Raw genomic sequence first — 25,722 nt, 5'->3', positions numbered from 1 at the left:
CTTCCAGTGCATCAGGTACAATTTGTCACCTGGAGCCAAGGCGGTGGAGCCCTGACACCCACACCCCAGGCCGGGAGGGGGGCTGGGCTTTTAGGGTCTGTGACTGTTGTCCCTACTGCTGCTCTGATTGTCCTTCAGAGGATGTCACGCAGAGGAGCGTCTGCTCCCGGGCAGGGATGTGGTCTCACGCTGCAGGGTGGCCCTGCGGTCCAGGAGGGTCTCCGGGCCTGCTGGCTGCACCCGGACCCCGCGCCAGGGGGGGAGATGCCAGGCATCCACGTGGCCCCATCTGAGGCTCCTCCACTCACCGGACAGGCCGAGGCCGAGGGGCTGCTGGAGGGAGGGAGGGGCTTCTTGTGCCCCGTCCCTGCCCCATGTTCACCCTTGTAAGTAGGATGTCCTACCTGATTCCAAGCAGGATCTAAATTCCGTTCTTTTGTTTTCTTTCTGAAGCAGAGTGGGAGGGAGGGGCTGTGAAAGGGATTGAGGGAGGAGTGGGGCCTCACTCCAAGTGTCTAGAACACGGTTTCTCAGATACAGTGTGGCCAGTGGGGCTGAGACCAGGGGCGGATCCACCAAGAGGAGGAGGGGTGGAGGCCAGAGGAGGAAACCGAGATCCAGAAAGGGCGACAGCGTCCCCAGGGCGGCACGGCTCCTGTGGATAAGCCCAGACGTTTGCTCCATCCTCTGGTGGGGACGGGGTGGGGAGGAAAATGTTTGTCTCCCGCAGATCAGGGGGAAATCAGAAGACAAGACCGGGAGGAAACGCCACACTGTGTCCAAAGCCACTCATCTCTGTGCGACCATGGGCCCCTGTCTGTTGGGGCACAGGCGCTTTCGTAGCCCACCTCGAGGTCCCTGTTGGGGCCGCGCTGGACCGTGGTGTGAGGAGCGAGGCAGGACAGGTCTGCTCGGAGGCAGCGACACTCCCTCCCTGTGACCCACTGCTCACCGAAGCTGGGGCGCACGGGCAGGCTGGGTGTTCCGGAGGCGATGCTGGTGCCTGCCCAGCGCTCTGCGAGCGAGTTAACCTGTGCAGTGACAGTCCGGGCCTGCGTGCGACCCACCGAGACTCTGGGGCTGGGAGGGTCCGTGGGACTGGACCACATGCTGGTCATGTGTGAGGAGGGTCCAAGGCCCCTCGTGGAGGGCAGCTTCTCGGCACCAAGGTCACTGGGGTGGGCGTGTCAAGGAATCACCGGTGGTGGGGGGAGCTGCCGTGTCACGTGGGCCTGTCTCTCCTGTCCAGGAGCGGCTGCTCATGAGCCTCCTGCCCCGGAACGTCGCCATGGAGATGAAGGAGGACTTCCTGAAGCCCCCCGAGAGGATTTTCCACAAGATCTACATCCAGCGGCATGACAACGTGAGGTAGGGCTGGCACTGGCCTGGCCCTGCGATGGGCCTACGGAGCAGAGGTGGGAGGTGATGGAGGTGGGGGGTGATGGTGGAGGTGGAGGTGATGGAGGTGGGAGGGGATGGAGGAGGTGGAGGTGATGGCAGAGGTGGGAGGGGATGGAGGAGGTGAAGGTGATGGAGGTGGAGGGTGATGGTGGAGGTGGAGGTGATGGCAGAGGTGGGAGGGGATAGAGGAGATGGAGGTGATGGAGGTGGAGGGTGATGGTGGAGGTGGAGGTGATGGCAGAGGTGGGAGGGGATGGAGGAGGTGGAGGTGATGGAGGTGGGAGGGGATGGAGGAGGTGGAGGTGATGGAGGTGGGGGGTGATGTTGGAGGTGGAGGTGATGGCAGAGGTGGGAGGGGATGGAGGAGGTGGAGGTGATGTTGTAGGTGGGATGGGATGGAGGAGGTGGAGGTGATGGAGGTGGGTGGTGATGGTAGAGGTGGAGGTGATGGAGGTGAGAGGGGATGGAGGAGGTGGAGGTGATGGAGGTGAGAGGGGATGGAGGAGGTGGAGGTGATGGCAGAGGTGGGAGGAGATGGAGGAGGTGGAGGGGATGGAGGTGGGAGGGGATGGAGGAGGTGGAGGTGATGGAGGTGGGGGGTGATGGTAGAGGTGGAGGTGATGGCAGAGGTGGGAGGGGACGGTGGAGGTGATGGCAGAGGTGGGCAGAGGGCCCTGGTTTAAGGGAAGGAGGGAGCAGGTGTGGGTTAGGAGCCCAGGTGAGCACTTGCTCAGCAGGGAAGCAGCTCCCACAGGGGGGGTGTGTTGGCTTCTCGGGTGATGCATTTCACAGCTGCCCTTTCCCATTTTCTCATTTCTTCACCTTCTATTTCTGTGTTGGCTAGAAAGGGTGGGAACTCTGTTCCTAAGCCAGGTTTGGGCAGTGGCCATTGGACTGGGAATTTGCCTGCATCAGGTTAATAGCTGAGCATTGTTCGAGTTGGTGCCAGGCTCTGGGGTAGGCGTTCTTCTCACTCTGTTCATCTCATGGCAGCCCCAGGAGGTAGGGATTGTTAATCCCACTTTATAGGTGAGGAAACTGAGCCCTTGGAGTGAATCAACTTTCCCTGGATGCTCTGAGGTTTGCTTGTTTGTTTTTAAAGATTCTGTTAAAAAGCAATTAATTGTATTAAATCATGCATTCCCTTTTAAAGTACCTAGAATAGATAACAGTGTTGCTTGTCTGGGAATCATATCGATACTTTACGTAAGTGTCACTCAGGCAGGAGATGGTGGTTTGAAGGACCCAAGTGCTCTTCCTTCCCGCTCTTCTTTCTTGGGTGTTGGTGTCAGACCTCCCTGCCCCCCGGACCCCTGCAGACACAAAAGGTTAAGAAAATCCTGTCCTGTCTGTGTCGAGTGCTGCAGACTGGGTCCCCATGAGCTGGTGCTTGTTCATCTGAAATGAGCCAAGGCCCACTGCTGCCAGACCCTCCCCATCAGGGTCCAGGCTGCCCCTGTGTGTGGGTCAGCGTGGCTATCAGCTGTCTGGTGATTGCCCTCGCTTCTGCTGTTGTGCTTCTTGGTAAGGACCAGTTTTGTCCTCCTACAGAGGATGCTGAAGCTGAATGGGGTTAAGGCCTGATGTGTGGGGTCAACATTGAAGCCCAGTCAGGAGAGGTCACTTGGTTCTGTTTAATGTCCTCACACCCTTGACATCTATGAGCACTGTCACCTCCACTTTACAGATGAGCAAATTGAGGTTCAGCAAAGTCAGGTGAGCGTGCAGGACTCCCTGGCCAGTGAGTGATGGGACTGGGGCTGGACCTAGGATTGGCTGATGCTGACGTTTGCCTCTTGTTACTGGGTAAGGACCTGATTGAATGACCAAGCTCCCTGCTGAGAAGACCAGACTACCTAAACAATCCAGGGAGCACCTTGCCAGGGCAGAGCATCTGCACACAGCAGGGAAGGCATCAGACATCAAGGGTCTTCTGGGGCTGCAGGTGGAGGTGGGCATAGTGCCTGGGCACCCAAGTGCCTTTCCCTTCCTCTCCTTTACCTATAACAGTAAATAACAGATGTGGTGAGTTACAGCTTCCCTTTGCTGCTGAAAAATCTCCATCCATGTCCCCTGGTGGGCCAATGTGCTGGGTGCAGGCAGGACAGCCCTGAGATAGGAGAGGAAGCTGGGCTCCCTGTCACAGATGGTGCCAGCTGCACCCTAACCCTTCTGGCCACCCTCCATGGGTTCAGAGACATCTTTCTACAGCCCAAATATGAACATCTCATTGCCCTCTCTACAGTCCTTATTATGTCCAAGCCCAGTATGCCATTCACAGCTCATAGCAGGCTGATGCCATTGGGAATAGTGGAGTGCTGTGAAAATCCTCTCCTCCATAGAAACAATGACAACACTGGATAAAATGGTCAGAATCAACACTGTCAGAACACTGGAAATTAACCAAAGTTTTGCAAAAATCCAGGAATGTTTTTTATAAGAAAACAGATAAATCTTGGTAGGAACAGTGAGCTTTGTGCAGTTTTAACTCGCTCTCTTCCATCCTCCCATCTCCCAGGTCTACAATAGCTTTGAAAACCATCAGCTGCAATCATGATGAAAACTTGCAGCCTGGCAGCTGCTGGAGGGGACAGAACTGGGTTGGCACTCTTTCAAAGCCCCATTCTCAGGGAATTACCATTATTTGACTGCCTGGAAGTTCCCTGGAAAACCCCACTCATGGGCTTATCTCTATTTGACCTGACTTCATTCAGTGTGAATAGCCTTTGCCTGGTACATTTGTTGAAAACAATCAGTGGCAATTGTTTAACATCATAGCTGCCTTAGGCAGTGATAACAGATGAGGCAAGCAGCAAGGTAATCAAAAAACTTAAATGAAAAACTGAGGAATGAGGTGTCCGTCAGGGACTTTGAAAGGAAATATTTCTGGGAATCAGAAGACCATGTACAAGTGTAGGGATGTGTGCATGCTCAGGAAAGACCTGAGAAGGCCCTATGCTGTCAGCTCTGGCTGATCTTGAGGCTCTGTGCAAGCAGGAAGTGAAGGCTAAGGCAGAGTTGTAATCTGCCTGGCTGAGCGTTGGAAGCATGACCCAACATGCATAACCCCGTTGTCAAAGACTGAGAGACTTACTGGCTCCAGCCACCTAAGGAAATTTCTGTCTGGTCATTACCTGACCACTAAAAGAATGAAGCAGAGACTTCAGTGGCTTCACATACCAAAGAATACAGACTTTACAGAATTAGTTCAGAAAAGTCACTAAATAAACAGCAACATAAACAAACAGCAACAACAACAAACCCTGAGAAGGGGGAGCGGGTATATTTTTCAGAGTTGCTACATTATGTTTTCCAGTTTTCAATAAAAATATATGAGACATGCAAAAAACAAGATTGCATGGCTTAACAGGAATTAAAAAAAGCAGTCAATAGAAACTATCCCAGAGGAAGCTCAGACATTGGACTTATTTGACAATACCTTTAAAATCAGCTATTTTAGGTATGTTCAAAGAACAAACCATGTCTAGGTAACTAAAGGAAAGTATGAGAGTGATTTCTCATCGAATAAAGAATACCAATAAAGAGATAGAAATTATAAAAAACAACCAAATAGAAATTCCAAATTTGAAAAATAACTAAAATTAAAGATTCATGTGGGGCTTAACAGCAGGTTTGAGCAGACTGAAGAAAGAATCAGTGAATTTCAAGATAGGTCAATTGAGTTTATCCGGTCTGAAGAACAGAATGAAAAAAGGATGAAGAAAAGTGAACAGATCCTCAGAGACCTGAGAGCCACCATCAAACATAGCAACACGCTCATAATGAGAGTCCCAGAAAAGAGGAAAGAGAAAAAGGGGCAGAAAAAATATTTGAAAAAAACAATGGCCCCAAATGTCCCAAATTTGATGAAAACACTAACCTACACGTTGGAGAAACTTAATTAGGATAAACTCAAAGAGAACCACACCTAGACACATAATAATCAAACTGTCAAAAGCCAAAGACAAGGAGAGAATCTTGAAAGCAGGAAGAGGGAAGCACCTTAATAAAGTTTTTAGCAGATTTCTTGTCAGAAACCATGGAGGCCACAAGGCAGTGGGGTGGCATATTCAAAAGCTGAACTGAAAAAGACAAGAATTCTGTATCCAACAAAAATCACAGCAATAGCACCTGCTGTTCCCTCTGCCAGGAATCTTCTCCCAGTGTCTTCATGGCTCCCCCTCTCTTCCCTTCAGGACTCAATTGTCAATCTGACCTGCTCAGAGCTCCATACCCATCTTCCCTCCTTCATTTTTCTCCATAGTTACACTTGTCACCTTTGACATACTGTGAGCATGCACCTCCCCTGACTAGAATGGATGCTTCTGGAGGGCAGTGACGTTTGAATCTTTTGTTCACTGCTAAGTCCCAAGCACCTAGAACATTGCCTAGCGCATAGATCCTTCAATAAATATTTTTGTTGCATTATAACCCTTACAAATTACTGTAACTAAGCAGTTGTTGAGCTATTATCAGGTGCAAGGTATTACTCTAAGTGCTTTGTTAATCCTTTTAACCCTCACGACCTACGATTTGGACTCTAGTCTTATTCCCATTTTAAAGATGGAAGGACTGACATATGAAAGTGTTGGATAAGTTGCCTGGAGTCCCGTTGCTGTAAATGGTGGAGCTGAACAACCCTACTGGAGTCCAGGCTCTAATCACTGCTCCCCCTCCTGCCTTTCCTGCATCGACACTCAGGAACCTCTCATCCTGGAGACTTGTGCTCCACTGCTTACTGCTTGTACTCAAGTTCCAACCAGTCTGCCTCTTTCAGCTTTTGATAAGTCATTATAGGGTTTCTCACTCATCTTAGTTTCCACATGCTATTTGTGCTTCTGAATCGATCCCCTCTTCCTTTCTTCCTTCCTTCTCACCTCCCTCCCTCCTTCCTTCCTTCCTTGTTTGTCTGGATAATCCCTGGGGAGGACTGTTCCAGCCTGGCTGCATCCGCGAAGTGGGTGTTGTGCCTTCCTGCAGAATTCCAGGCTTCCCATATCATTGCTTCCCTGTGCTCTGTCCCTCCCTCCTGTGAGCTTTCTTCCCCGGATGTTGAGCTCCTGAGGACAGGGACCTGGGGTGTAAGAGATCGTCCACGCATGTTTGCCTGTGTGCATGGGGGATGCTGGGTGCTTCGGTGGTGAGGTTTCCCGCAGGTAGTGGAGGAGGACAGGCAGGGCAAGCCCTGGGGGTTTCCTAGCCTGGGGGTGGGCAATGCTCAGTCGGTTTTTGAGGAACGAAGTGAATGGGCAGAGGCTGAGAAGCCAGTGGACAGAGGAAGGCCTGTGAATGCATGGCTAGTTATAGAGGAGGAAGAAAACACAGTGGTTCCTCAGAGATGTAAAGAAGCCTGAATTTTATACCAAAACAGAGGGGAAGAAATCGGTGTTGTCTATCTCCGCCCACTCTTGCAATCCCTTTTCTTAGCTTCTCAGTATCAGTGACACTTCTATATCCTAGACACCCAGTTTTTACTCATTCATTCATTCATAACACACATGCGTATCCCCCTTGCTCTGTGTTCGGTGCTGGGGGATGTATAAGCCGGGTCTGCGTCCTTCGGTTCCTCACAGTCTCTGGGGAAAGCTGCCCTGCAGGTAGAGGATTATAGGTGGACATTAGGCTTGTCACGGGGTGAACACAGCATCTTTCCAAGCTGGGGCAGGGCATGGTGGACCTGGTGGGGCAAGGGCCTCATCAGGGAGAAGCCTCTCTGAGATGAGGGTTCCTGGTCCCTGCCTGTGATGTGGGTCGCTACTCTCTGGCATGAGGTATTATTGAAAATGCAGAACTGAGTTAAGATCTGGCATCAGGAGTTTTAAGATATGAACACAGTTGTGTAAAAAGAACAAACTACTTTAATTCCACATCACTTTCTTCATTTATACCGGAGATGCATGTTTAAGTCTCGCAGACCCCTCCAGTGTACCATGTGTGTGATTTCCCAAGTCTCACAGCTGAGGGTGCTTTTGGCTGCAGGTGACAAAAGTTGGCCATGCAGCGTCTTCAAGAGCGAGGGGGCTCTCTTTCCCCGGGGGCGAGAGGTCCAGAAGTGGCACCTGGCTCTGGTCCAGCAGCTCCGTGATCAGGCCCCATGGCCTCTCCCAAGTGGGTTCCGTGGGGCATCTCATCCTGAGATAGGCCCCTGATCCCATCTCCCTCGTCCCTCACATGTGGGAGGGTCAGGGTGCTTGGACGACTCGTCAGGAACCCCAGCCTCTCCCAAACGTACGGCTCGGGGAGGTTCTCCGTTGCCCTGCCTTGGTCCTCATTACTTAAGCCTTTTTTAAAGTCTTTCTAGCATCCAGGATGCTGGCTGTGTGCTATGCGTAGACAGTGAGTTGTTTAGACTGACCCAGGTACTGTAGTAAACGGACGCCCAGCATATAAGAGAGGTTGCCCCCGCCCTCACAGCCGGCTGAGGGCTGACCCTGCGCACAGCACAGGACTCCCGTGAGGCTGTGACGGGGCCTGGGCCTCAGTCACCTGCATCACCTGTAGGGGGTGTGGAGGAGGGCTGCTCATTCCTTAAGAGCACATCACTTCTGCTCACCTGCCACCAGCCACGGCCCCGTCACAGGGCCACCCTGGGAAAAGGGACAGGCCCAGTGGGCGTTGAGCTACTCCCCTGTGTCTGGGGGACACCGAGTATAGAGACAGCATGCGGTGGTCACTGCTGCTGCCCTGTGTCCTGGGAGGAGCTCTGAGTGGCCCCAGCATTTCCTCCCTCTATGACCAAAGAGCGCCCCCCCCCCCCGCCCGGCTTCTCCCAGCCTCAGTCTTCTCACCTGTGAAATGACAACAGCAGAGCCTTCCTTTTCCGCTGCTTGAGGAATCAGCAGGGGGCTCTAGTTTCAGGTGACACGCGAAGGTAAGGACTGTCTGAGTGGCAGGAGCCTGTCCGTCCGTCCGTCGGCGGAGGAGGGCAGCGGGCACCCCTTTGTCTTGCAGCATCCTCTTCGCCGACATCGTGGGCTTCACGGGCTTGGCCTCGCAGTGCACGGCCCAGGAGCTGGTGAAACTCCTCAACGAGCTCTTCGGCAAGTTCGACGAACTGGCCACGGTAAGTGCAGCCGCTCCCTCTGTCCGGAGGTAACTTGAGTTGCTCCTGGGCTGACGATGTGCCAGGTGGATCCCCGTGTTGCAGACGTGACCTAGGCTGGTGGGGACGCGGGGTTCACCTGTTGTTTCAGCCTCACTGTTCGCTGGTTCCTGCCCTGGGACCTGAGCGCCGCCTCTGCAGACAGGACAACGCTGCACCAGCACGGGCAGCGCCTCCAGTGAGGGGCCCCGGCAGCACGAGGCACCGGCTGAGTTGTGTGGTCTTGCGCACGGGCCGCCCTCCACCTTCTGTCCTGTGCCAGATGTCGCTTGGGCTGGCCTTGGCGGAGGGCTCTTTGGAGCAGGCCTGGGCTGCCCTTTCCCGGGCCCCGCTGCCTGGACTTGAAACTTGCCTGCTGGGGGTCAGTGGGTGACACCTCAGGATGCCCGGCCCCCTTGCTCGCTGCGGGCTGAGCGCCAGGGTTCTGAAGTCTTCCAGGAACAGGTCACATCTAAGGCCTGCAGAGGTCAAGCCAAGGCCAGGCTAACAGCCTCGCTTGCAGCAGGCAGGCCTGGGACTCTGGCACCCGCCTTCCCTGCCCTGCCAGGGCATGGGGGGCACCCAAGGACATGGACAAGTTCACCTTCTCCTTCAGCCTCACTCGAGGTGGACACAGAGGCCCCTGAGTGGGTGGTTATGAGACGGAGGGAGGGAGGGAGGGAGGGAGAGAGGGAGGGAGGGAGAGAGGGAGGGAGGGAGAGAGGGATGGAGGGAGGGGTCGGCAGATTCTGTCGAGGTCAGACTCCTTCTCAGAGGAGGTGACAGTTAAAGCTCTTGGAAGGAAGAGTGAACGTCCCCTCAATGAACAGGGTGCAGAGAGGACCCCTGGCTGGGCCTGGCTTATGCAGTGGCCAGGAGTCATGAGGGACGTTGGGTGTGTGTAGGGGGCTGGGTGGTGGGTACCGCGTGGGCCGCAGACTCGGGCCGGCCTCTGGGCAGGACACAGAACACCAGGCCCCGGCCTTTGCTCTCGACTTGCAGGAAGAGCGAGCAGCGGTCACAGTGGCTGTAATGTCGTTTTGCTGGGCATAGAGCTGCCTGTCCTCGAGGCCCTGGCAGCCTTTGTCCGCGCGGCCACTGGACTTGCTCCCGGGAGGGAGGCTGTGGTCTGGGCAAACACGTGCCACCTCGCCTTCCTGGGAGAAGGCCTCCCGGTCGTCCTCCCGCGGACAGGGCTGCCTGGGGTTTCAGGGGAGCACAGAAGAGGCGGGGAGGGCATGAGCGTGGCCTGTGCCCGTGCGTGGGGCTGGCTGTAGGGCCTCCAGCACCTTTTGCCTTTGGGTCAGGATGCGTGTTTTGTCCGGTGCAGGGGGTGACTGGCGGCCGGGGGCTCTCACAGTGCTGCTTGGGAGCTTTCTCAGCCCTGCTGCTTCCTCCCCCCTCACCAGGAAGCTTCTGGACCAGGATCCCACTTGGCCCACCAGGGCCTCTTTTCTCAGCATCTGCTGCTGACGGGAGGGCCTGTGCCCTTCGCCTCCTCGTCCGATTCTGTCTTCCCAGCAGCTTGAGGTCAGCATCATGGTCCCCGAAGGATCAGGGCCAGGTTTGGTCAGTGATTCATGGTGAGCAGTGCCGCCTGCCCCTCTGCTGTCCCTGGGAGACCCCCCCTGCTCCAGGTCTCTCAGGACATAACCTGCTCCCCAGCCGCCCAGGAAGGCCCAGGAGTCTTTACGGATTTTCCACTGGTCCTTTGTCAGATACCTGATTTGCAAATATTTTCTTCCCTGCTTTGGCCTGTTTGTTCCTTTGCTGACAGTGTTGTATGAAGGGCAGAGATTTTAGTTTTTATGCAGCCCAGTGGTCACTTTCTTCTTCTGTGGGTGTAGCGTTCCCAGAGGTGGGCAGTCCGCTGGCCGGCCCCACCTGTGCTGTGTTCTGTTGGAGCAGACGCAGGGCCCACCCCGTCCAGGGGCTGGAGAGATGGGCCTCCCTGGGTGGGAGAGCACGGGCGGAGACGGTGCCCCGGGGACACCCAGGTCGTCGTTCTCAGGATGAAATGTGTGATCTGGGGGCTCCCTGTCCTGTCCTCTTCCTCCCTAGAATACAAACTCCATCTGTCGCTTGGCCAGTTTCTTCTGTTTTAAATCAGCTGCAGGTGTGAGTGTCACCTTGAGTTCCAGGCCTGTGCCTTCACCCTGGCCCTGGGGGTGCCTCTCGGGCCCATGTCCCAGCTGTGACATCCACTGCCCCTTTCTATCGGCACCACACCCAGGGTGCACATGGCAGGGTGTCCACTGGGCCTTCTGGGGCATCACACATTCCCTCAGAATGTCTCAGTGTTCCATGTGTTTCCTCAAATTGTTACAATTTGCCTTTTTTTGTTCTTAAATTTATCCCTAGGTATGTCATTCTTTTTGATGCAGTTGTAAATGGGATTATTTTCTTAATTTTACTTTCTACTAGTTCGTTATTAGTATATAGAAATGTGACAGATTTCTGTATATTGATTTTGTATCCTGCAACTTCACCGAAATCATTTATTAGTTCTAACAGTTTTTTGATACAGTCTTTAGAGTTTTCTGTATATAATATTATGACATTTGCAAATAGAGACGGTTTTACTTCTTTTCCAATTTGGATGCCTTTTATTTCTTTTTCTTGCCTAACTGTTCCGGCTGGGACTTCAACACTATGTTGAATAAAAGTGGTGAGAGTGGACATCCTTGTCTTGTTCCTAATCTTAGAGGAAAAGCTTTCAGCTTTTCACCAGTGAGTATGATGTTAGCCGTGGGCTTGTCACACATGGCCTTTATTATGTTGAGGTATGTTCCCTCTATACCCACTTTGTTAGACTTTTTATCATGAGAGGATGTTGAATTTTATCAAATACCGTTTTTGCATCTATTGAGATTACTATATGATTTTTATTCTTTATTTTGTTCATGTGTTTGTATCACATTGATTGATTTGTGTATGTTGAACCATCCTTGCATCCCTGGAATAAATCCCACTTGATCGTGCCGTGTGATCCTTTTAATGTATTGTTAAATTCGATTTGCTGATATTTTGTGGAGGATTTTTGCATCTGTGTTCATCAGGGATATTGGATAATTTTCTTCTTTTGTGCCGTCCTTGTCAGGATTATGCTGGCCTCGTAAAATGAATTTGGAGGTGCTCCTTCCTTTTCTGTTTTTTTGAGAGTTTGAGAAGGATTGGTATTAATTCTTCTTTGAACGTTTGGTAGAATTCACCAGTGAAATCATCTGGTCCAGGGCTTTCCTGTATTGGGAGTTTTTGATTACTGATGCAGTCTGTTCAGATTTTATATTTTTTCATGATTGAATCTTGGTAGATTGTATATTTCTAGGAATTTATCCATTTCTTCTTAGGTTGTCCAGTTCGTTGGTGCATAAGAGATTTTCTCTTTTATTCACTACTAGGCTCTTTCACCAGGACACTTCCTAGTGTCTGAGATGTTGGATTAGATACTTTTATCAAGGGAAGTGCACACCCTCCAGAGAACAGGTGCTGCACACACTGGAGCCTCATGGTGGGTTGACTGGAGTAAGAGATATGTTAGGTGTGTGTGTGTGTATGCATGTGAGTGAGCATGTGTATATAAATGTATGTGAGTGTGTGTGTACATGTGAGTGCATTGTATATACATGAGTGTGCATGAACATGCACGCAACTGTGTACACGTATATGTGTGCATGCGTGTACATGAGTTAATATGTATGTGAATATGTAGGTGCACGCGTGTGTACATGTGTGTTAAGTTTTTGTTTAGATTTTTTTTTCCATCTATGCTCCTGAAGGATATTAGTCTGTGGCTTTCTTTTCTTATGTTGTTTTTTTGTGGTATCAAGGTAATGCTGATCTCATAGAAGAGTTGGGGAGTATTTCCTCCAGTTCAATTTTCTGGAAGAGTTTGTGTAGAATCAGTATTACTTCTCTCTTAAATGTGTGGTAGAAATTTACTGGTGCATGGAGTTTTCTTTGTGGAAATTTTTAACTACAAATTCAATTACCTTCAGTAGGGCTAGTCGGGTTATTTATTTTTTTCTTGAATGAGCTTGGTGTTTTTTAATCTTTCAAGGAGTCTGCCCATTTAACCCAAGTTGTCAAAATTATTAGAATAAAGTTGTTCACACTATTTCCTTGTTATCCTTTTAATATTTGTTGAATGTGTGGTAATGGCACCTGTCCCATTCTTGATTTTGGTGATTTGCGTCTTCTTTTTGTCTCATCATTCTGGCTACAGATTTATCAATCTTATAAATTTTTTAAAAAGAATTTGCTTTTGGTTTCATATATCTCTGTTTCTATTTTATTAATTTCCTTTATGTTTTTTTATTATTTTGTTTCTTCTGCTTATTTTGGTTTTCATTTGCTCTTCTTTTTGTAGTTTCTTAAGGTAGAAGCAGAGACCATTGTGTTTTAGATCTTTTTTCCTCTTCTGATATTAGTGTTTAATGCTGTGAACTTCCTCTGAAGTACTGCTTTAGCAAATTTCTGATATGTTGTGTTTCTATTTGTGTTCAATTCAAAATACTTTAAAATTTTCCTTTTAATTTTTCTTAGACCCATGGATTATTAAGACATTTGTTTTTTGAGGCAGTTTGCAAAGATCTTTCTGTTTTTGACTTCAAATTTAATTTTATTGTGGTTGGAGAACATACTTTTAAAATTTGAATCCTCTTAAATTTATGGCCCAGAATATGGGCTTCATTCATTTGTGTGGTCTATGTGTGGCATATTTCCACGTTTTATCATTTTTTCTGTTAAATTTCCTCTAATGTTTCTTTTTCTCTTTTTTTTTTATACATTTATTTTTTAAAATTTATTTATTTTTGGCTGCACTGGGTCTTCGTTGCTGCACATGGGCTTTCTCTAATTGTGGTGAGCGGGGGCTACTCTTCATTGCGGTGTGTGGGCTTCTCATCGCGGTGGCTTGTCTTGTTGCAGAGCACGGGCTCTAGGCGCGTGGGCTCAGTAGTTGCAGCATACGGGCTCAGTAGTTGTGGCTCGCGGACTCTAGAGCACAGGCTCAGTAGTTGTGGCACACGGGCTTAGTTGCTCCGCAGCATGTGCGATCTTCCCGGACCAGGGCTCAAACCCATGTCCCCTGCACTGGCAGGTGGATTCTTAACCACTGTGCCTCCAGGGAAGCCCTCCTCTAGTGTTTCTTGCAGTGTGGGCCTGCTGGCGACAAATCCTTTCAGCTTTTGTATTTCTGAAAGCACTCTTTATTTGGCCTTTATTTTTTTTGAATTTCTTTTTGCTGGGTATAGAATTCTAGGTGCAGAGGTCTTTCCCCCAGAACTTTAAAGATGCTGCTCTTATTGTCATCTTTCGTATTGTTTTCAACAAGAAGTCTTCTGTCAACTCTTTGCTCCTCTGTATGAAATGTCTTTTTTCTCTGCCTGCTTTTAAGATTTCCTCTTCATTGCTGGTTTTCAGCAGTTCGATTTTGACACGCCTAGCTGTGGTTTTCTTCAGGTGTCTCGTGCTTGCAGTTTATGGAGCTTCTAGCATCTGTAGTTTTCATAATATTTGGGGAAAAACCCTCAGTCACCGTTTTACAGATACTTTCCTATGCCCCTCCTCCTCTTCCTTCAGGAACACCAGTTTCACCCACGTCCGGATGATGATCTTGTTTTATTTTGGGGGTTCTTTTTCTTTTTGTTTCACTTTGGACAGTTTCTACTGCTGCGCCTTCAGGTTCACTAATCTTTGCATCTTCAGCGTCTAACCTGCCACGTACCATCCAGTGAAGCTTGCAGCCCAGACATTATAGTTTCATTTCGGATCTTTTTTCTTTCTCGTTGAGGTGACTCAGAGGAAGCTCAAAATTAAAATGGCCTCATTCCCTTCTAATTTATTGCTTTTTTTCTCTGTTCTTTTGTGCACTGATGTTGTGTGTTTTAAACATATTTTCACTCTTAATCTGCTGGTGTCCTGTTTTGATGAGCACCTGGACGTGTTTTTCTCATACGTGCTTGTTTTGTGTCCAAGTGCCCGGTGAGGAGGGTGTGGTGACCCCAGGGATCCAAACCCATCCTCCTTTACAAAGGTATCTGCCGGGCGGTTGAACAAACACAGAGTGTGTTTGTCTTGGTCTCCACAGGAGCTGACGTTTTATTTACCCCGATCCACGGCTGATGACCACAGACGTGCACTATATTTTTGACCTTTCCCCCATTTATTGGATCCATTTTAGATTTGTGTTTGCTCTGATGTCCGTGTGTATTTGGCAACTGGCCGCACCCTTTGGGTTTATGGAGAAGCACCTGTCCCGGGCTCAGCCCTGCTCCACCACCACCTGTTGGGGACGGGGCCCTTCTCTGGATCAGTTTTCTCTGTGGGAAAGTGAACTGGCCGGACGAAGCAGACGTCCCTCTGGCTGGTTCAGGAGGTGTGGGGCAGCGTGGAGGGTCCTTGGTGTGCCCGCTACGGAGACGAGCCTGAGCCCCAGTTGTCCTCTTATCAGCAAGGCCACCTGGGCTGGTTGTGGCCCCCTCCTCAGGGGTGACAGGCAGATGAGAACACAGTCCTTAGCTCTGGTCCTGACCCCAGGAGTCCTTCAGGGACTGTTTGCAGAGAGAGCTTGTCACACTGTTGTCAGTTCTCAGTCCCGAGGTGGCAGTTGCCTGGCACAGGAGGGGCATGCATTGGATTTAGGATGGTGCCGGTGGTGCCCGGGGCCAGGAGGCTGACCCACACGCGTCATGGGTGGTTAGCGAGCGCGGACAAGTGCGGGAGGTATCCCCTCTCTGGTCCGAGCATCCCTGGGGACGCTCAGAGTCTGCTGAGGGGCTCTCCCTGGGGATGCCCGCCCTTGGGCTTGGCCAGTCTGCGCTGTCTCTGAGCTCGGACGCTTCGTGAGCCTTTCTGGCCCATGAGGACCGGACACTGAGGGGCTCCTGGACAAGAGTGTAGGGGGTGCAATTCCTGAAAGATGACTCTGATGACCTGTGTTAGTGAGGACATTATTTTTCAGTTATTGGTGTTATTCTGGATGTTTCTGAAAGGGACCCATGGAAGCTGGTCCAAGGGCAGAGCTCCCTACCCAATTCCGAGCTACTCGGGTGTGTGTTCAGGTCCATCCTTCCTGTCTCCCCTCATCCCTCCTCCTCCTCGGGAGACTGTCCTTGGGCTCATTTCAGAGGGTCAAGCCTTCCTGCTGTGACACCCTGGTCCCGTAGCTGCACAGAGTTGGCCGCATTCAGGCCTGACACACGCTCGTGGGTCAGTTGTGACTCTGCTGGATGGTGTTCCTTTAGCAAAGCCACCTGTGCACCTGCTGTCGGGCAGGGGGTGCTGGAGCCCAAAGACGGAGTCAGGGAACTTACAGCCAGGGTACTTACAGCTTGGGTGGGGAGACCTTGAGCCAATTTTGCAAAACCAGGATTTGCTGAACGAGATGTTTGCTAGAGTGTGGTCAGGATGTAAACAGACATCGTGAGCACAGCCTGGAGCGGGTGGCGGTGGGGCTGTCACCAGAGCTCAGCTTGGAAAACTGACCCAAAGGAACGACTTTAAGTGATCAAATAACATATAGAGTAGAATCCCAATTTTCACACTGTGTGCGCACACACTTATGTGAGTGCCAGAGAGAAAAGGCTGGAATGAAATGTTCTAGAAGAACTGTGGTTATTGCTGAGTTGTGAGTTATGATGTTTAATTTTCTGAACTTTCTGCATCCTTGATGATGAACCTGGATTTCTTTAATTATCCCTTGATGAGCAGGGAATAGATATTGTTTCTTGAAAAGCCAGTAGATGTTTGGACTTTGAATGAGTCTGTCATTTGTATCAGGCCACCTGTAGAAACTCACCACCCTGTCTGCTGGGAGGAAACCTTTATTCAGCAGCTGCGGTGGCCCAGGTCCCTTGGTGGGGAGATGTGCTCCAGGCAGAGGGAGGAGCGGGGTGTGGAGAGCAAGGCTCACTTGAGGCCTGAGTGGGGAACACTGGTAGAGGGAGAGGCAGGGTAGCCTGAATGGGACCCCTGAGTGCAGTGCAGAGGAAGATGTGGTTCCTCCATGTATCACCAGGGAGACGTGTGTTCATAATTGGGTTCAGAAAGCAGCTGCCAGGTCCCTACTGTGTGCCAGCATTGTCCTAGGTGATAGGGATGCAGCATGAGTAAGTCAGATGTAAACCCTGCCCTCGAAGGTTTTAGAAAATTCACACAAGCACAAAGGTAGAGACAATAACGTAACACCCTCTCCCCAGGCTCCCACAACCCATCCTCGACAGTAACTAACGTCCGGCCAGTCTTGTTTGGTCTGCACTCTCCCCCCCCAGATCCTGCCCATCACCGCACGGCACGCTTGCATCCTTGGTGAGTAGCTCTTCCATTGAGCCCGTTACGGCCAGCACCACCTCAACGCCCCTGTCGCACCCAACGGCACTGACTGCAGTTACAGATTCCTGAGTCTGGCTCTGGGCTTGGTCACCCTGCTCGTCTCAGACATGTCTCTTCTTCAGAGCTGGTTTGTTCCAGTCGGGATTCACACGAGGTGGACGCGTGTCTGGATTGTACCCTTGGGTTGGGTTATGGAGGTGACAGTCATGACACAGAGGCTGATGCCATAGAAGGATGCTCTTATCACTCATCGTCCCCGAGAGGAGGGGACACACCAGGCCATCCAAGGTCACAGGGGACCACCGGGCGCCCAGGTTGGCAGAGGGGGCTGGGAGAGCAGGGCGGGGCTTTATTGGCGTTTCCACGGGAAGAGGCGACAAGCAGACGCAGGTCTGGACAGCGTGGATAGTGGGGGCTCTGGGCTGGCGGTGTTCCCCGCGGTCTGGTCCCCGCCCTGGTGATTAGGGTGGGGACAGTGGCCGGAGTGTGACAGCCCGCAGAGGAGATGTGGCCTCTGATCCGCCGGTGTGATAGGAACACGCCGTTGTTTGTCTCCAGGAATTAGCCAACCCTGCGCGGTGCGGGCGGGTGGTCGCCGTACCCTGCCAGCGAGGCCCCCGAGACGTCAGACCTTCATAGGGCACAGAAAACAAAAACCGGGATGAATACACACGTCGTATTCCGTGGCTATGCCAAGCGTTTCTTGGTTTTGGTTTTTCCTCGTTAACGCTCCTGCCCTTTGTGCCGGCTCAGCCCCAAGGCAGGGTGTGTCCTGTGCTTCTCCTGAACCAGCAGACCTTCTCTACCTGCCTTAGATCCTGGGCTCGCTCATTTGTGTTGACAGCCCTTCCCTGGAGCGCAGTGCGGTCCCCAGCTCCCCCACCATCCGCTGGCCTCCTCCCTCCAGGGCGTGTGGATCTGAGGTTCCCGTGTTGTTACCCGTCTCCCATGACACTGCACCCGAGGGTCACAGCAGCTGCCTCGAAAACTTGGCCCATCAGTGTTCACTCTGGTTGACACAGTGGTCGTTTTCTGATCCTGTTGTTTCCTCTGCATTTATTAGCTTGTGGTTCTTTAAAAACGAAGAACATGTACTCGTCAGCTCTTTGGTTATCCGCAGTGGATGCTTGATTCTTTTCATTTCTTTATCAAGTTTCAGGACTAGAACCCTCCAAAGGGGTGAGACATGCGGTTGCCTCCTGCCTCCTCGTGACTCAGCCCATCCCCTCTGAGCATGGTCCTGCCTCACACACAGATGCGCCGTTTTCCAGAAGACCTAGTTTCTTTCGTTGGGAAACGGTTTTTCCAGCCTGTAATCTGGGTGGTCTCTGGTCCTGGGACTTTTACAGGAGACAGACAAGGAAGATATGTTTTAGAAAAAGAAAAACTCATGAATGAATTCTGAGTTCATATTGATAGTTCCAATTCACTTAACTTCACTCCTGTGATTCTTATATTTGTGTCCCTTTTCCTTTGATGCTGGAAACCCTAATGACAGTAATAGGATTTTTTTGTTTCATCCTTTTATATACAGTTGATTCAAAATAGCATTACCAATGTTATTCCCCACAATAAGACCATTGAATACAATCTAAGGTTTCTTTAGTGGTTTCTCTCGTTATCTTGCCCTTGAATTACATCCCACTAGATATACAGTCAAATACGTGTCTCCGTGTCACTTGTGAAACCACTTGTGAAACCACTTGTGAAACCACTTGTGAATTGTGCTACCAGTGTGGTCACAGTTATTTCATTTTGGTTTTATTTTTAGGCATTGCTGTTCCAAATTTAGTTTTTATTTTTTAAGTACATCAAATATTTGCACGGCTCTGTCCCACAGTGCAGACCCTGAGGCAAGATACGCGGAGAGAGGGCTGACCGCCCCCCACCATCGCCCCCCGCCCTGTGCAGTTAGGCATCTGTGCTCTGTTTGGGGTTGCTCCTCCACTGTTCCTTTTGGATACCAGGAGCAGAAGTGTACATGTGACTATTTATTATTGGAGAGTGTGCCTCAGTGGGGCCCGTTGATGTCTCTTGGTTGTGGCTGAGGCTGGAGAGACTTCTGGTCCCGAGTTAAGGCAGCTGGTCTCTGCTGTAGGACAGATGTCTGTGCGTTCTTGGGTACCAGCTCTGTTGCTCCGGTGTGGTCCCTCCCCGTGGGCAGGAAGCCCTCGGAGCACAGGGTCCTCATCTCTTCCCTTTGCTTATATCCGTGGTCCTTGTTGCGGTGGGTGGAGCACGTGGGACTCAGTAAAAGGAACTGCAGGAATGACCTGTGAAAATTGAAGTTGAAATGATTATGTGTCCTACTTTCCAGCGATAGCCGTGGTTTATATTTTGGTGCATTTCTTTTCAGCTTTGTGTGGACGCAGCAGGTTAAACACTCAGACAGCCACCTAGAAGGAACATTTTCTAAAATCTCTTATTTTGTTTTCCCACTGATGGCCCAGCGCCGTGTGAAGTTAATATCACTTGGCCAGTTGGTTTTGGATGCTGTCACCTGGGAATCAGGTGCAGTCACTGGGTCAATTCAAGCTCTCTCTCTGCACCTCCCCTCCCCCGGGGGTGCCACCAGGTCTTGGGAGCTCCCCAGCCTTCCCAGAAGCCAGCTGCGGTGTGGGGTCCACATGATGGCCTCTGACCTCTCTGGACTCCGCTGTTTCAGAGCCGGCCTCAGAGGGGTTTGGGCATCTTACGGTTCTGGAGTTGCAGTGGCTCTTCCTGATCCCACTGAATTCTCTGCTTCTTCCTGGGTCCAGGGCTGGGTGGGCAGGGTCACAGAGCCCTTGAGTGTGGGAGTCTCTGCCGCCCTCTCGGGCAGGGCCAGCCGGGTCCAGAGTTGACCAGCGGGCCTGCAGACCATACCTGGGAAGCAGAGGAGACCCTCCTGCCTGGATCCCCCGGCAGCCCCTGTGCTGCTCTGAGGGGGCTCTGTCCATCATGTCCTGTCACTTCTGTCCCTTCCAAGCAAGCCCCGCCGGTGCTCCTCCTCCGTTTTCTTTCTTTGCTTTGGCTGGGAAACAGCTGTTCAGGTGTCACAAACGCTCCCTGTGGGGGAACTCCAGGCGCTGGCTTTCAGTATTTACAGGGAAGATGTTGTTATCTAAAACACCAAAAGCAATGGAAAACATCGTTTTCTTGGTCTCTTAAGCTTGTTAACAAAAGTCAGGAGAGTTGAGATTAAAAACAAGGGGACGGGTGAGCACTTCACTTCCCCAGTCTGTTCTGAGCCCGGGAAGGACTGTCTCAGGATGGTCGCCAATGACACATTTGTCGCTGACGGGCTGTAATTACGCTCCTGTGTGTGTCGGCGGGTCCAGCGGAGGATGGCTGCTCTCTAGGAAGCTCTCCCCAGAACGCGGTGGACCTCATCTACCTGTGAGCCCGCGGCTGGAAGTCACTTGCTAGATGCCCCCGTCCTGACCTGCAGAGCAGCCGTGCCGGGCAGTAGGGGTCCCTCCTGAGGATCGCCAGGGGCGCCACTTGCCTTCGTCACAGTTGACACCTTGTTCTTCGGCACCTCCTGTCCTGAGGGGTCGGCCATCGGAGATCCCACCCAGCCCCACGGAGACTCCCTTTTCTGTGGTGGCCACTCTGAGTCTCTGTGTCAAATATGACAGTCGGGCTCATAGGGTAGCTGTTTGGGGGGCAGCCCCACCCACGGCCTCTGATTTCCCTTGAAATCTGATGGCACAACTGCCACGTACGACCTGCCCGTAGGACTTATGGCCCATTCACACACACACACACACACACACACACACACGCGCGCGCGCACACCTGCCCGCTCAGTGGCCTTGTACCGAGCACCTTCCAGTCGCAGGGTCAGGCGTGTCGGGGACACGCAGAGATGAACAGAAGCCTGGGGTTATGGGGCCTGGAGGTGGCTGGGAGCTCTGCGGAGCCAAGCTGGGGGATGCAGGGATGTCCGCAGTCACCCACCCTCAACGTCCCCTGGAGATGCTGATGGGTGGGGACACCTGTCATCCTCGAGGTCCCCAGAATCAGGGCTTGGTGAAATCTTCTGCAAGAATGCTGCCTACGTGGGGTAGGTGCTGTCACTTGTGCGGGCTCCGCAGAGCGAGGGGTCTGGGTCACCAGATGGACAGCTGGGGCGGGGGGGGCTGGACGAGTCGGGGATCGTGAGCTTTCCACCGAGGCTCTCTGCACCTGGGGAGGGTCGCGCCCCTGGCAGTGGACCCTCATCTCATCCTGGGCGCTCGGGTCTAGTGAAGGCAGCCCGAGTGTGAAGATGGGGAGCGGATGTATGGGGGGAGCTGCCCCTCGCTGGCCTGCACGGTGTGTCCTGGCAGTGACGGTGGGGACAGGTGAGGACGGACACTCTAGAGGTGCCAGAAGAGAGCCCGGGCTGCCTGCTAGCCTGGAGAAGCCTGGCCGGCTGCCTCCCAGGGGCTCTGCGGTGTGGACGTCTGCACCAGGCCCTGGGCTCCCAGACTCTGTCACGGGACAAGTCAGCCCCGGCACGGCCTGCCCGTGGGACGCCGGGAAACAAACCCCTTCTGCAGACCAGGAGGCTGGTGTCCTAATGGTTAAGTGGCCGCCCCTGGTCTCTTGAAGGATGAGTGGCCGGACCCTGGACCTCCCTGAGGCCAGCTCCCCGTCCACAGGGGGAGCTTGTGGGGCTTAGGATGGGGAAGACACAGTCACTGGGTTTTCCCAAGGACCACCCGACAGGTGGAAGTGACTGCTCTTCTCCTCCCCTTTGACCGACTGCCCCTACATTGAGGGAGGCCCAGGGCTGGGAGGAGCTGGGCACCCAGCCGTTCAGTGGCCTGGGCCATCTCTCAGGAGAGCAGCAGGGTCGCTGGCCCTTGTTTCTCCCTGACCCTCTGCCCTGGCGGACGGTGTCCTACAGAAGAAACGCAGGCTGTGTGTGAGCCCGTGGGTGGTGAGGGCTGAGAATTCTCATCCCAGGGCACTGTGTGAATTCACAGCATTTGAGAAAACCTGCAGGAGGTGGCTCATTTGTAAGAAACCAAAGAGCAGAATTAAATACAAGCCGTAGAATGTGTTCTCAGAGTAGGGTCGGCAGAGCACTGAGCTTTACAGGACCATCCGGGGGGCTGTCCATCCCGGGGGCTGGGAGGTCCGTCTCATCCACGGGCAGGCTGCGTGAGGCCGCTCTCCTTCACAGACGTGCACAAGCTCAGGAGACACGATGTCATGAATGGTAGAACAAAGCATCCAGCTGTCTCCTTGTCAAGACAGATACTGGAGACTTGCAAAAGTGAGAATGATGCCTTGCTTCTCATTTGTTTTTGTTTGGGGAAATGTCATAATTTTTCAAACAGTGTGTTACTTATGTTAATATGTAATGGATTTGCTATTGTTACTGTAAATGCATTAACACATTTAAAAAAATCTCTCAGTTGTAGCTTCTTATGTGGTAATAGCCATAGCTATAACCTACTTACATGAAAACTTTTTGTGAGGTCCTCAGTTATTTAGGGGGGGTTTTGAAGGGATGTTGAAAACAAAATGTTCTAAAACTGCCGTTTTAATGCTGTCCTTGAAATAAAACTGACAGTCACCGTCATAATCATAGCTGACCCCAATGGACTGGTGCAGGAGTGGTGGTAGTAAGCGTCTGACATGTCTCTCTGTCCTCAACACGAGGGCGAGGTGGGTGCTGGCGTTCTCACCTTTGTGTAGGTGCGAGAGTAGACCTTCTGCAGTGTCGGATGACTCCCCGAGGTGTTCCCTGTGGGTGGTGAGGTCTGGGCTCAGGCCCCGGCTGCTGGTTCTCTGGGGAGAGCTGCTCACATGGCCTGTGGACCTTGACTCTGGGTTAAGCCACGGGCACTCAGATGCGTGCGGCCTGCCCTTCCCGGGCTGGCGAAGGAGTCTAGCATGTTCCAGAAGGGCCAATCACATGGTGATCCAAGGACGGGGACTGTACTAGCCCCTCTCGGGAGAGGGGGCCCCTCCTTGGGGAGAGGACCTGGCTCCCAGGCATGGGGTGACCTCCCCTCCTTGAAGGGCCTGTGGGGTTGGCCCGGTGATCTGAAGGGGGCAGGGGAGGCGGACCCCTGCGTGGGAAGAGGCTGAGTGTGGCTAGCGGGGACGGCGTGGGGTGCCCCAAGGCGACCCTAATCACAGCCATATAGGGGCCACCTGCCCTCCCGAGGTACCCTGCCCGTGGGAGAGCCGCCTGGGCCCTGGTCTAGGTCGGGCCTTGAGCTGAGCGGTCAGCGCACCTGGTGGTGGCAGAGGCGCAGGTGCTCGGGCGGCCCCAGGTGCGTCACTAACATGCCCTTTGCCCTCTCGCCCGAAGGAGAACCACTGCCGCCGCATCAAGATCCTGGGAGACTGCTACTACTGCGTGTCTGGCCTCACTCAGCCCAAGACTGACCACGCCCACTGCTGCGTGGAGATGGGCCTGGACATGATCGACACCATCACGTGAGTGCCCTGCCGTGCAGGCCTGCCTAGTCCTGGCCAGCGTGTCCGAGGTGGATCACCTGTGCCGGGGCTGCAGAGACCCAGAGCCACGCGGCGAGGTGCTGGGTGGGGAAGTCCCGCCTGCTCTGTGCAGCTCTGCCTCTGTGATCACCTTCTTTGCATTTTGTGGGGACTGCATTTCTTTGTCCACGGTGATCCGGGGTATTGCCAGCTATGCATTAGTCAGGCCAAAAGAAATGACCCTTTGAGCTTAGCCGGATAAGATGTTCAAGGAGCCGATTGCGGGAAAGGGTTGGCTCAAATCCGGCCACGTTCCGGTTGACAAGGAATCACATGTGCTTGTCCACGCGGGCAGGTGACCAGGTGTCAGGTGCTGTCTGTGGAGAGAGGGCTGGATGGAGCAGGTGAGTATTTCTGGAACACTGGGGGCCTGGCCTGCTCCGTTCTTAGCCACCCTCATCTCCTCATGGTCCTCGTCAGGGGATGAGGAGGTAGGGAGCCTTCCGTCTAGTTAAGGAGGGTGTGGAGCTGGGAGGTTGAGCTGGTGGACGGAGCTTAGAGCCACGTTCCAGCTTCTCGACAGCCTGGAGAGATGGCTTCGGCTCAGTGAGATGGGGTTACCAGGGCCTGGTGTGGTTCCACACTTGGGAGCAGAGAAGTAATAGCACAAGAATGGAACGAGATGGGATGCATGGCGGGCTCAACTGCCCAGTCCTTGCGAGGCCGACTGCGGGTTCCACACGCCTGCACACTGTGCGCAGAAGCACGGTGCTCAGCACCTCGCCAGCGTGCTCGGCCTGGTACCCCGCTTCTCAGGAGCCAGGAGCTGTGTGTCAGCATTGCCTGGGCCAGTCGAATCCCTGAGGCCTGCTCTGCCCGGAGAGCCAGTGGCAGCTGGTCTGGGCTGTGGTCTAGGATTGAGGGTGGAAAAGCCACCCCCCCTCCGGCAGGTGATTTCAGTATGCAGCCCCTGCTCTGGAGGAAAGAAGCTGAACTGGAGAAGAGGCTGGTTGTTGACCGGCCTGCTCTTTGGGGAGGCCAGAGGTGGCCCTGGGTCGCGGGCACAGCGCCGTGGGTGACCAGGAAGCAGAAGAGGCTGCGGTGCCGAGATGTCCCTTGCCGGGGCCACAGGGAGGTCTGCTGCAGGCCTGGGGACCTCTGAGCGGACAGAGGAAAGCCAAAGGCAGGAGGGATGGTTGGCAAGGTTATGAGATTCCTGAAGCATCCCGTGCGGACGCCGTGCGTGGTGATACAGATGCTCAGGTTTGGGGGTGCGCGAGTCCCACCGTAGGGGTGTCGGGCCACTGTTGTCAGCTCCCTCTTCGGGCGGACGCTTTGCGGGAAGCACATCCACCAGCGTCGCTCACTTCAGAAGACAGGGCAATCCATTCCGACCCTTGTGAGTGCAGGACCGACTTGTGTGGGTCAAGCGCTTGCTGCCGCCGGATAGAGAGGAGCTGAATAAGGAATCTGTAAAAACCGAGGGAGAAATCTCTGCAAGGGCAGGAGCAGGCAGGCGTGCAGCCAGACCGGCTCTGACCTTGTGTGAGACCGGAGGGGTCGAGGGTCTTCTCCTTGGCCAAGAAGTGAGGAATGATCTTCTTTCCGCTTGGTAGAAAGTTCATTTCTATGGGGAAAACAGACGGAAAGCTTTTCCATGCTCCGTGTAAAAGACCGAGCGAAGAATGCAGCCTTGAATGTGGAGTCCCAGAGCTCTTACCCCCTCCCAGTGGAGTGGCCGTGCCCGAGGCCCCCCGGGCTCCTGCTCTGGGGAATCTGGCCCCCATCTGCCCTCAACACCCAAATCAGATCCTCCTCTCAAACTTGTGGACCTCATTAAGGTGTGCAATATGCTCTTAAAAAAAAACACCACATGTTAATTGTTGGTGTGATTTTTAATAATAATTTAAAGTCACATATATATTCCTGGTTTTGGCCAGATGGCAGCTGCTTGTGGGAGAAATGGAGATAGAGTGGGAAGAGCCTTACATGCCCAGCAAGTGTGGTGACTGGCTTGGTCTTGCCCCTGCAGAGCTGTGACCCTGGCTCTCAGTTTCCCCATCTGTAAAATGGGAGTGATGGCTTCATGACATCCGGGGCTCCGAGCGAGGTTGGATTGGCAGAGACCAGGGCAGGGGGACCAACCTCATGGCTACGTCCAGGCCCTGCGTCCTGGTGGTCAGGGGCTAGTCCTTGACCTTGAAGGTTCTGGGGAGGTTTCTCCAGGACTCCTGGTGGTGTCATGCTGCTTGGACCTATGTCTTTGACCCTAAGTTCTGCAGGCCCTCCCCAGGGTACCCAGGCCTGATCCTGCCCCCCCCCCACCAGTGGGTGTGCTGCCCACGTGAGATCTGTGCCTCTACCCTTTCCTGCACCCCAGCGCCAGCTTCCCTCTGTCAGGCCTTGAATATTAGGTCAGACCCAAGGAAACTGCTCCTCTGCAGCCAAGTCTGGTACAAGAACACTTCCTAGAGTTCAGGCCA

The 25,722-nt window shown here is 52.8% G+C and overlaps 1 protein-coding gene across 1 annotated transcript in view; it reads left to right on the top strand.

Annotated features, from left to right (window-relative positions):
* ADCY1 (adenylate cyclase 1) overlaps window positions 1-25,722 on the top strand; it is a 122,607-nt gene that overhangs the window by 39,190 nt on the left and 57,695 nt on the right. The window contains exons 3-5 of the mRNA XM_068549936.1: window positions 1,250-1,368; window positions 8,353-8,464; window positions 23,112-23,239. Coding sequence (XP_068406037.1) covers window positions 1,250-1,368; window positions 8,353-8,464; window positions 23,112-23,239 — 359 coding nt within the window. The remainder of the gene's footprint in view (window positions 1-1,249; window positions 1,369-8,352; window positions 8,465-23,111; window positions 23,240-25,722) is intronic.

The sequence above is a fragment of the Eschrichtius robustus genome, chromosome 8 (assembly GCF_028021215.1).
Source record: "Eschrichtius robustus isolate mEscRob2 chromosome 8, mEscRob2.pri, whole genome shotgun sequence".
NCBI classification, from domain to species: Eukaryota; Metazoa; Chordata; class Mammalia; order Artiodactyla; family Eschrichtiidae; genus Eschrichtius; species Eschrichtius robustus.
The sequence above is the reverse complement of the archived record's forward strand: the minus strand, read 5'-3'. Positions and strand labels throughout refer to the sequence as shown.